Genomic DNA, 12,205 nt, shown 5'->3' on the forward strand with positions numbered 1-12,205 from the left:
AAAGCCTAAGGCCTTTTAACCAAATTGGTAAGAAAAGGGTATTTACAGTGATATGGAAGTCTCCCCAAGAATAATTTAAAAATGCTCAACAAAGGTAATTTCTGTTGAGTAAGATCCGAGCCCAAATTTGGGAGTTATGATGAATTGAGTAGGAGGAGCCCGATGACGGCAGCTCACTCAATAAAAACCTGTAACTTACTGTCCCAATTTGGAGGTGACTTCACTTGCAGAACAACGAAGGAAGAATCGCAAGTATAAGTTCAGATTAGATTGATCGCCTAATCAAGCCTCTCCGTGAACACGAATCTCTTAGTTCACGCTGAAGCTGCAGAGCGCCTGAAAGGGGCTGAAGGAAGGGGACTTAGTCCTATCACTGCTGAGGCCAGCTCATTGAACCGTACTACTGAGGCCAACCCATTAATTGTACTACTGAGGAATGAAACCATATTTAGGTGTTTGGCTTCTCGGAATTCTAGGATTGTAAGTATATTATGAAAAATAATAGTATTGATTTGAATTTAACTTTTAGCTGTAAATGTAATTGTTTTTGTAATACTAATTCTTATAGCATTGTTTGGGAAGGAAGTGCATTTGGAGCATTGTTTCTGATATATGTAATCATTGTGTTCTTAATGTTTGTGGTGTTTCTTAAAGCTAAGCAGTGTTATATACGTAGCAAAGAATTTTAAAATAAAATTGTGTTGTATGAATTAAGTGTGTAATCATTGTGAAATCGTGTAATCAACTAACTACTCCCCCAGGCAGTGCATCAAAACGAATCAGTAAATTGTGTGGGATTTTCTCTATTCCATAACCCACTAGAGTCACCTTGCATCTATGAATCTATGCATGTTGTTATTTCAACTGATTTATTAGCTTCTTTTATTCATGGAGGTCAAGAATTTCGGTTTCTACATTAACTATGAATCACTGAAGGTGCAGACAGAAGTTAATTTGTCACACATTTGGCCCCCTGAAAGCACTCTACAGCCATGCCTTTACAGAAGAGCACAGCTGCAGAGCTCTTTAGAAGTGCCTAATCTCGCATTCTGAACCCTCATTACATGAGGGCTGCAAAGCAGAACACCTTCATTAACATGTCAGCACATGCCAGGGGCAGGGTTGGGTGTAGGGCTCCAGTCCACCCAACCCACCCTCCTGCGAAGGCTGGGAAAACCCCAGGCAGAACTCCCTCCCTCCCCTCCCATTCTAAAGACAGCACCAGAGTTGGGGAAGGGGGAAAGGAAAAGGCAGGCGGTGGGGCAGAGGGACAGGCTAGGGGCTAGGAGAGAGCAGCTGCAGAGACACACAGCTGCTCCAAACTGGAGTTTAATCCCCCCACAACCTCCCAGACCCAACAGTGAATATTTGTGGGGTGTGGGGAAATGTTGTAACTTATGGTGTTGACTGCAAAGTGTCATGAGTTACAGCAGGGAGCTGCACATCTTTTAGGACCCTGAGGTCACAGAAAGAGGTAATACTTGCCAAACTAAATAATTTAAGATGTACACTGAAAATGACAGAAAAAAAAGTTAAGCCACTCAAAGCAGATTTTTAATTAAAAATGCATTTATGTTGCATGGACCACTGCAACTTCCTGGACCTCATAATCTGATAATACAACAACATTAAAACTCTGTCCTGTTAGAATTTACTTATGGATTAGAATTTGCAGAGTAGTTGTGAATTACAATTCTGGCTGTTTAAAAGCCTTCCAGTAAATGGAAATGCTGCCAATGTGCTTCAGGGTCCTTTACAAATATCCATGTCCATTTTTAACTTTTTATTTAAATAAAGATACTTAATTGTGGCCAATAGGCATGTTTAAGAAAAATAAATGCCATTTGCATCTCTCAGTGTTCAGTGGCCACGTGAGTTCAGTGTTTATTTACTGTTGTGGCAGATTTTCAGCTTTATATATAGCACTTAACTGGCAGCAATAAAGAGTAATACAATATCCCAATTACACCACTTCAAGTGAATGTTAACACTCAAAAGCAGTCACAGCTCTGGAAGAGACACTGAAACCTGCAGTCATTTCTTTCACTGGGCAGCAGTGATGTTCTGCAATTTTCATTTATTAGTGGCACTGAGAGAGAGTAGATATACCCCAAACAAGTCCAGGAAAATGCCTTTCAAATCAAAACAACAATTAAGCAGATCATTAATTGTTAACAAGCAGAATGGCTGTGCAGTGCTCATTTTTTCTTTTAGATACAGATCTGAGTAAGAGGTAGTCTGGGGGTGGGCAATTATTTTGGGTGGAGGGCCGCTTACTGAGTTCTGGCAAGCCGTTGAGGGCTGCATGACAGGCAGCCAGGGGCAGATCGATATCAATTTTCTACATTTTTTAGGGGCCCCATGGGCTGAATAGACTAGCCTGGCAAGCTGCATCCACTCCTGGGCTAGTCTATAGGCAGAGGGATAGCACCAGGAGAACATCTCTGACATCCTTTAGAGCACTTCTTCTGTTGCTGCCTGCTGCACTAAAAGGAATAGTTCTTAAAAAGAGCAAATATAATCCTCCCCAAATGTGAACATGGAGATGAAGGGTTGGATACGCCACTACAGTACTCCTTCCCACCCACTTGTTCAGTGAGATGATCATTTCAGGCACTCTTTTTTTCCTCTCTATTTCAGTGCCCAAATCCTGAACTAGGCAGCTTATGGATGTGTGGGAGGGCCTTTAACAGAATAACTCACATATTTAAAGTTAGGCATTGATAAAGTTTTTGTACTACAGAGATGTTTTTCCTGTATGTTGTCGCTCTTTCACTAACCCTTTACCTTTCAGGTTTGTTCATTGATTATGACTTTAAATCTTTATATCTTCTAATAGAAATTACAAATTATTATTAAAGGAGAATGACAAAAGTGAAGAAGTCAAATCTGAACAGAATTTATCACTTATTTTTCTGTACCTGTGTTCTTGCAGGAAAACTTTGTTTTTTCATCACACAAGCGAATAGTTCCATTACAGCCTCTCTCATCACTACCATCTTCACAATCCTTTTCTCCATCACAGCGCCACAATTCAGGAACACAGTTCCCATCAGGGTTACACTGAAATTCTTTCCCATTGCATCCTCTAGGAGAGGGAGTTTCTTAGAAGAAATAATGAAAAAAAAACAGGGTTAACTATATTGAAGGCCTTGTTCACATGCTTTTTTTCCTTTTAATTGTGTCTATATAGACAACTCTATACCCACTATTAGGCTATCCAGCAGGTTATTCAGCTAAGATTGGAAACTTGTATAATGCAACCATGATTTTTTTTGTTTGTTTTAAACTGAAACAAAATCTCATCTTTCATACCTCATGCCAGAAGAAAAAAGTTGCATGAAACTGTCAGACAACATAAACAGCATATATCTAACCAGCAATTAAATTAAGATAAAAGTTGCAGTGTCAATTTGTTATATAAAATATGTTCCATATATGGAACAAAATAAAACAAAATACAGCTAATCTGTAATGATTGCAATTCTTAGGGCTTTCCACGATCCTCACTCATTTAAACTGTTTAACTCCACAAAGCAAGAAAAAAGAAGAATGCTTAGATTAGGTATGTGGATTGAGAGATTGTTAAAAGGTAGAAAGTAAAGGGTATGGCTAAATGGTCACTTTTCAGGATGGAAGGAGGTCAAAAGTGGAGTCCAACAGGGATCTGTGCTGGGCCCAGGTTTGTTCAACATTTTCATTAGTGACCTGGAAATAGGGGTCCACAGTGACATATTCAAGTTTGCAGACGATACTAAATGATTCCAGGTAGTCAACCTGAAGCTGATGGAGAGAGGCTGCAGAAAGATCTCACCAAGCTTAAAAAAAAGTGGCAGTGGAACTTTTTGAGTTGACAAGTGCAGGGCAATGCACATGGGGAAAAATAACCTCAACTGCCAGGACTTACTGCTGGGTTCTGAACTAGCTAATAACTCAGGAAAGAGACCTTGAAGTCATTGTAGACAATTCTCTAAAAAAAAATGTCAGTTTAAATGTGTAGCTGCAACAAAAAATCCAATGGCTGAGATGGATGCTATAGAGAAATGGATGCTCTCTTTCTATAGCATCCATCTCAGCCACTGTTGGAGACAGGTTACTGTACTAGATGGACCATTGGTCTGAACCAGTATGACACTTCTTACGTTCTTACACTGAAGTCAACTCCAGAGTGACTTAGAGAAGCAGAGGCCAGGATGATAAAAATACAATATAATGTATTGATATGAGTGTTATGGAAAGTAATTTCTTCACTCTATTCAGCTCTTGTGAGGCTCACCTGGAAGATTTGGTCCACTTTTGGACACTGTACTTCAAGAAAGACACAGACAAGTTGGAAAGAGTCCAGAAATAAAAATCATCAGAAGTCTAAAATGCACGACACACAAGGAAAAGTTGGAAGAACTCAGATTTCCCTTCTCCAGAGTAGACTACGGCAAGATTTGATACATTTTTCAAATGGAAAGAAGGGCTGTTATAAAGAGGATGGTGATCAACTATTCTCAGTGTTCACAGGAAACAGGACAAGTAGTAATAGGGTTAGATTGCAACAAGGGAGATTTACATTAGATACTAAGAAGAATTTTCTAACTATGAGGGTGATTAAGGACAGGGACAGGTTACCCAGAGGGGTTATGATATCTCTATTACTGGAAGTGGTTGAGTGCACATTGAACAAACATTTGTCTAGAATGTCCCTGCCTTGAACAAGGACTTAGACTATGTGACCTTCTCTGGTCTTTTTCAGCCCTATTTTTCTATGATTCAATTATTTTAACCTTTCTTCCTAAATTTGCATTCCCAACCAAATTTCACTTGCTTGCTCATATGAATAATGAAATGATGGGAACCATCTACAAGACTGAGGCAAAACAGAGTTTATCTACTGCTGCAAATTAATTTTTTTACTTGATTTTTTTTTAAATTCACCTTTACAGAGATTATTAGCCTGGAACTAAATTCTTGGGTGTAGAAAATTCAAGTTCTTTATTAATAATTCATTGCATTTTGATACTTACATACTTTTTTAAGACAGGAAGGAATCCATTTGCAAAAAGACGTGCAGCTAACTAATTTGATGTCCTAAGTTTAAGAAAAGATCATAATGCCACCATTCCCCAATGCTATGTAGAAATTCTACAGGGGTACTTTTACATAATCCAATAAAAGTGACATGAAGTATAGGACTTGGAAATAACTGTGATAAAAACATAACTACCTTCAGGTCTTATCTGTGAACTGTACAAAAATGTACCAGTTGCCCCCATAGGCATGCCTGAAACTTTCTGTTTGTCCTCATAAAACTAAAGGTAATTGGATGTTTCAGCTTCTACCAGGTTCTCAATAGTAGCTAAAAAATGTCTCAAAATTCTCTGCATAGCTTTGCTGTGAACTAGGCTTAGAAAGATGAAATATATTATTAGATGAATACAAACATGAACTCTATAATTAATGTGATGCCAAAAGTAGTAAAGTGTCATTACTGTGGTTTGATGTCATTATTTAAACCCAGCTAAATGTGCATATAGCATTATTCAAAACCATTTTAGCAAATAATAATACAAAGACAGTGCTATAACAAGAGCAGAAAAAGCAGAATGTGTCAGGTTCTTATCTCTGAGCATGGCTAAGTGAAAGATATTGGAAACATAAATTAATGAGATAATATAAGACAGAAGCTTTTGGAATAGGCGGTGGGGGGGGGGGTGAGGAAGAAACCAGCAGAGCCCGCTAAAGAGCTTGAAGCAGAACTACTTATATCATCTTAATGTATTTTACAGGTAACCAAAATTGTTTATACAGTACATGTTGGAGGTTCAGTTAACAGTATATTAACAGTGATTGAACAAACTATGTAATCTAATTCAGTTTATGTATATTTACTGCTATCAGATATCCATGCCAAGCTTTCTGGAAGCCTCTGAGCCAAAGTGCAAATGAATTTGTTGTAGGCAATTAATGTAACCACCAAGAGCATTAGTTAAAGAATGAAGCTAAGAAAGTTATATCCACACCAAGTGAAAACAGATAAGAAATGACTCCCTATGCTGAATTACATTTTGCCAGAGACTTAACATTTTTCTAATATATTTCAAGGACCAGGGAGGGAGAAGTTTAGACTGGTCCTCTTGGGCCCTAGAACAAAGAAATTACAAGCTTAGCCAATTAGAGAAGAGAGGAAAGTATGTACTATCATGGGTAAATGCTTTCATGAGAAGAACTACTTAACATCATTAAAGGAGAAGTCTAAAAATGGCTGGATTACAGATGCTGGCAATCAGGAAGAGGACTAGAAAAAACAAAAAAACAACCCGTGGCTTCCCCAGGGCTCTCTTTGTTGGTATTGATTAGTAACTTGTGATGCTGCATGGGCATAACTTATATGTATTAAGAAGGATTAGCATGTTCCTACTGTGACATGGCACTTGGTGCACCTGTCACTTCAGTAACAAAGGCTGCCTAAAAAGGAGCCTGCAGGTGGCAAGGGGGGCTGATTAGGGAGTTGGATCTGACTGGTCAGGCAGGACCTGAGCTGGTCAGGCAGTCTACTTCCGAGTGCCACTGAGAGGAGCTCCTCATAACCTCTGAGCTGGGGCAAGTAGCACTGAGCCCAGGAATGGGCCAGGCCTTGCAACAGATAGGCCTGGGAACAGGAGCGGGTGAGCTCATAGCTGGCAGGGGCAGCCTTGGAACAGAGAGGCCTGGGGAGAGAGGCAGACAGGTCTGGGGACAGAGATAAGGGCCCGAGAGGGCTGGTGATGAACAAATGCTGGTGGTTGTGGAAGAGATGGTAGGGCAGGTATGGAGGTCCCAACTGGCTCACTGGGAAAGAGAGAGGGGCCAGAAGAGTAGGGGGCATGCGGTTCAGAGGAAGAGAGCCTGAGCCCATTAAGGGGCAGAGTGTGGGGCCGAAGCAGGCCTTGGAAGAGATAAACTTGAGGCCCAGAGACAGCATGAACCCAGGAAGGACTAAGTACTTGGGAGAGAGTCTGGTGCCCAGTGGAGACGGGTGAGGGGGGGTGTGCATTGATGGAAGCTCTAGTGCCTGGGGCCTGCCAGAGGGCAGACGTGTGTTAGCAGTTCATCTGTGAGGCATGGGAGTGGGTACTGGGGATGGTGGAGCTCAAAAACAAGCCTTTAAGGCAATGACCATGAGCACCTGTGGTCCTAAGAATAAGACCAGACTTGGGAAGCCTTGGGGCATCCTCCCTTTCATCAGAAATGAGCAACATCAAGGTGGGATGAACAAGTAAAGGGGAGGCAGCCCCCAAAGGGAGCCACATTGGCAAGGGCCAAGAAGCCACCAGGGGACATCATGACCAGCCCTGGGACAGGCACTTTCTGAGCTTACCAAAAGGAGTCTGAGTAATAAATCGTGGGCATATTTTTCATAAGTGAGGGCAAAGTTTCACATGCAACAAGGTTTATTGCCACTTTAAAAGCTTGCTACAGGGTGTCCAAAGGAATATATATATTCTTCTGATTTTCACTTATTCAGTAATAAATCTTCAAATCTAAAAAGCATTAGGTATCTCTATTTTACCTATACATTATAGGACCCCGTGGACAAGGGGATAAAGCCTTGAAAACACAGTGAAGGCTTCACCTTGAAGATGTGAAGCCATTTTAACTATTGTATTCACATCTATGTGAAGCCATTTTAACTATTGTTGATAGAATAAGCAGCACTAAAACATCAATTTTCAAAAATCAAGCAGCATTTGACTTGTTTCAGTCTTTCTTGTGCAAGTATAGGAAGACATGCAAACGCCACAATGAATTTAACTACAGCAGAACGAAAGTTCATTTTTAGCAGTGCTCTCTGCATTAGAAGATGCACTGTATTCTGTATTACTTACTATGTAAATATTTATAGGAAATTCTTATTTTAGTATTACACTGATCTGAACAGCTATGTAAAAACAGATATTGCAGTTTAGTGGATGAAATGTCGCCTTGCTTCATGTGTCTTTAGTCAGCATCTATCTCTATTAACAGGACAAGAGTCATGTTTAGGGTAATTCAATGAAGTAAAACTGTCAACGTTATGTTCAATTTATTTCAATAAAAGACAAGTTATTTTTCATACATCACACTTTCACAGTATGTTTTTGTATTAGCACATTACATCTGAAATTCTGAAAGCTTGTTAAAAGCTGTGAACCAAATTGTCCCCTGGCATTTTTAGCAGATATCCTCTAAAACTGATCTTTCCCTTGAGCCTGAGACAGACAGAGTATGAGAAGGCAATGGTATGGGCTGACCCAACCCATCATCTTCACTTCTCTCAGACCCTCTAACTTTGCTCTGTCTCTCAGCTACCTTTTTCAAAGCCAACATTCTCCAGATCCCTCAAATCAATCACCTGGTAGTCTGATTTCCAAAAGAGTATAAGAAAAGTTCCTTCTTCACAAAAGAAAAAGAATAGAGAAGAATACAGACAATTTATTCAGCTGGCAGGGCAAGGCTATACTGGCTAAACAGACATGGAGGGGAGAGGAAGACAGGACCAGTCTGCTGTAGTTAGGTGAAAGAAGGGAGCTTGGGAACGATCCACCTGGTGGAAGAGTGAATGTGCTTCTAATGGGACAGTAAAGGAATCATAAAAATATAGATTCCTGAATTCAGACATACTTTGAAACTGTAAGAAAACAGGCTTTTGTTTTTCTTAAATTGATGAGCAATGTTTTTTTTTTTTCTTCCTTGATTACCTATCAGTTTTAATTGAGATAGGTATAATTCTCTTGCTAAAGCCCGACTTTCCTGATAATCTAAAAAAAAACAACCCCCCCAAAATCTGCAACCTCAATTTTCTCTCCCCAGATTGGCTGTCAGGTCTGTTCTCCGTTTCCAAGATGCAACTCTTTTCTCCCTTTAAAAAAAAGCAAGAAAGCTTCTCAATCATGTTATAAAAAAAAGATGTGCCAAATTTTAAATATGTGTCATCTACCATTTGTACAAATTATTTAAAATTCTTTCATTTTTCCAGTGGTTGAGAAATGTTGTGATTAACTTATGCTGAAGCTATAAGAGGGGATTAAACAAGAAAAGAAAAACCACTAACCTCCTTTGGTGCAGTTTGTTTTGGTTTCATCACTGAAGTCTCCACAGTCATTGTCACCATCACAAGCCCAGTGACCTGGGATACATCTGCCACTAGAACATCTGAACTGATTAGCAGAGCATGAGTGAACACAGCCCAGCTCATCGCTCCCATCCCCGCAGTCATCATCTGTGAATATTCATAGTTTAAAATGGGCTAGCTTTAGCCACTCAGACATTTAAGTTGAACAATAATTTAATGAGCAGCAGTTAAACATGTGTGCAACTGAATTTGTATGTGCTGTTTTCATACTTAAAACATCCCAAGGAAAAACAAAACAAAGCAAAAACAGAGAAGTGATAGTGTGTGAACTGCTACATACGTTTTGCACTCTCCGCTGGATTATGGCAGAGTTACTCACGTTAAGGTAAGAGATCCTTTGCCCTGCCTTAACTGTATCTATTGCTGCTCTTCATCTATTGTAGCTGTGCCACTGGTGTCCCATGGGCCACATGAGGCCCTGAAGGGTTAACCTGCAGCCCACAGGCTCCCAATCCAGACACCACCCCGTCACCCTTCTACTGCTGTGGCTTCCAGGAACCCCAGTTTCCGCTTCTCCCTCCTCCAGCTGCTGCTTCTGGCTCTTGCCTGTGAGGGGTAGGGCATCATGGCCTGGACATCTGAAGGAGCCTGCAACCCGGGGTACTCAGGATGGGAGTGGGGACCTGGGGTGCAGTACAATGCTGCAGGGGGGCACCTCCTGCTCAGAATTTGGACAGCCCCGATCTACTTAATGACCTGTGTTTTCATGGACCCAGCTCTTTAGTTTTATCCTCAAGGCTTCCTGAAAGGGACAAAGCCTCCTGTAAACTCTTCATGTTATTTATCTCTATAATAAATGTATATGTTGTACTTTCCCCCCTCCCCCCACAAAAAAAAAAGCTCCAGGTGGCTTACAATAAAAGATAAAATAACTTACAAAAATAGACTAAAGTTTTAAAACGAAGTATAACAAAACAACCTGCCCCCAAAATTAAAAGTTCAAAAGCTATCCCAGCCCACCTTGCTTCCAAGCTCACATTCAGTATCTCTACAAAATAAAACATTTTCTTCCCATCCCTACCAACTCCTCATTTCAATTCCCTTGCTAGTTTGGGAAACAGTCCACAGTGTACACAGATCATTCACCACCAGCCTGGTTAAATCAACTGAAAGGTGCCAATTGCAAGCTGATAAAAAATGGAGCCTGGCCCTACAGGATTAAGATATGCAGGGGATTCACATAAAGACTAATGGAAATGTGATTATGTGCACTTCTCTTGTTCACCAATCGTAGTGATCCAGTTCAGTTCAATTTTTATAAGAAGGGAGAGAGGTGATGAAAGCAGCACAGAGACCTAGTTCTAGCCTGCAGTTCTGGTTGGGATACTTTATGAAAGCTCATGGGGAGCATGTGTGGAAGTAAATAGCAGCTGTATATAGGTTCACAAGCAGGACATCTAGATGCCGTTTTCAGCCTAGAGGGAGATAGCCATCTGGACCCAGCAGCAGGCCACAGAGACTGAGCTGAGATTGGTTTCTTTTGATATTATGTTTAATTTGATTTAGTGAATGTCAGTCCCTTACTTAACACTGGTTTTGTAACAATTTGGTTCGAGGGTGGTTGGCTGTGCCAGAGAGACAGTGAGGCTCCAAGAAAGGGTAGTCCTGGGAGGACACAAGCTGGAAAGAAAAAAAAGAAATTCCAGAGAGAACAGATTAGAGAGAAAGGCATTGTTCCAGGCAGAACAAACTGGAGTCTGAGGAAGGACACAGGGAACGGCAGGGGCACAATAAAGATTGTTTTTCTGGAACTGAGCAGTCTGCTGTTCTGTCTGGGATGTCGGCACTCTGATCCCCCACCTTTAAAGAAGAAAATACTGTGCTAAGAGAAGATCAAATAAGCATTCTGGGTTGGGAAGTGCCATGGATCATGGAAGCCAGGGACAAAAGGAGTCAAGGTCCCAAGCCACGGACTTGCCCCTTGCGAGCCATGGACTGGTTTGATTGGCTTCAAGGGGTCCATCAGGAGAGAAAAACTGAATAAGGCTGCTTTTTGGGTAGTCCTGAGGCAGATCACAAAAAACATGTGATCTACAACATGCCATTCCTTAACGTCCCTCTCAAGGCTGTATCTCCTCCTTCTCCCACAGGCTCTTCCACCCACTCTGGAGTAGGATGGGCCAGCCTAGAGTGGACTAAACTAAAAATGTTCTGTTTTTAGTAAAGGAAGGCCCATTGTGAGAGTAGAAAAAGGCAGAATTGTTTCAGTGTAATATAACGTTGGCCAAACCCTACTGTGTGGCTAGAACAGAATTTATCAAACTCTTTAGACTCAAGGCACTCTTTGTTAGATTTAAAGCACCCGTTGGAAAAAGCAGCTTAGTTTTAACTTTTTGTTTGATTTTGGAAAGATAGAGTGGTTTTTCTGTTGCAAAAAACCCAGAAAGACTACAACAGGTCAAAATGTTTTTAACACTATAGATTCCTATTTGAAATCTGTGAGCTTATTTTATGAATAGGGCCCCGAGAAAAATCACAGACTTCTTGTACAAAAATTGCGACACGTGTGCAGGTAAAGTATCATTTTTCATGAAATATTCATGGAACTACCAGGACCCATTTGCCAAGATCAGTGGTAGTTCTGTGAATATGTTGTGAAAAATGATACTTTACCTGGGCACGTGCAGCAGGCAGGCACACACCATAGGTGAAAGAAGGCTGGGGCTAACATCACTTGGCACCCCAAACCCAGGGCAGCGCGAGGGTTGCAAGCAGTCTGGGCACAGGCTCCGGGTGGTTGCAGCAGGGTGGGGAGAAAGGAAGGGGCATGCACAGATAGATACGGAGCCTACAGGCAGTTGGGATTGCAGTCAGATGGCGTGCAGAGCACTGCCCACCACAGCAGGTAAGTTGGGGAAGGGGGGCAGATCAAAGCCTCCACAGTGAGAGAGGGAGTGGGTCAGAGGCATGGGCAAGGGTTGCGGTGAATGGGGCCCCAGGGTGGGTCGTGGGATGCTTGGAGCCCGGGCGGTATCCAGGGGTGCAGTTGGGCTCCCACCACTGCTCACACCTTGGGAGATGTCTGGAGGGCACATGCCCCCTGGATTTGTGCATAGGGTGGAG

General features: G+C 41.4%; 1 protein-coding gene across 1 annotated transcript in view; it reads right to left on the reverse strand.

Annotated features, from left to right (window-relative positions):
- LRP1B (LDL receptor related protein 1B) overlaps positions 1–12,205 on the reverse strand; it is a 1,375,759-nt gene that overhangs the window by 631,379 nt on the left and 732,175 nt on the right. Inside the window, exons 20-21 of the mRNA XM_006028602.1 lie at positions 9,062–9,229; positions 2,922–3,104 (exon numbers count right to left, since the gene is read on the reverse strand). Of these exons, the coding sequence (XP_006028664.1) occupies positions 2,922–3,104; positions 9,062–9,229 (351 nt within the window). The remainder of the gene's footprint in view (positions 1–2,921; positions 3,105–9,061; positions 9,230–12,205) is intronic.

This window comes from Alligator sinensis, unplaced genomic scaffold, assembly GCF_000455745.1.
Source record: "Alligator sinensis unplaced genomic scaffold, ASM45574v1 scaffold533_1, whole genome shotgun sequence".
Classification (NCBI taxonomy): domain Eukaryota; kingdom Metazoa; phylum Chordata; order Crocodylia; family Alligatoridae; genus Alligator; species Alligator sinensis.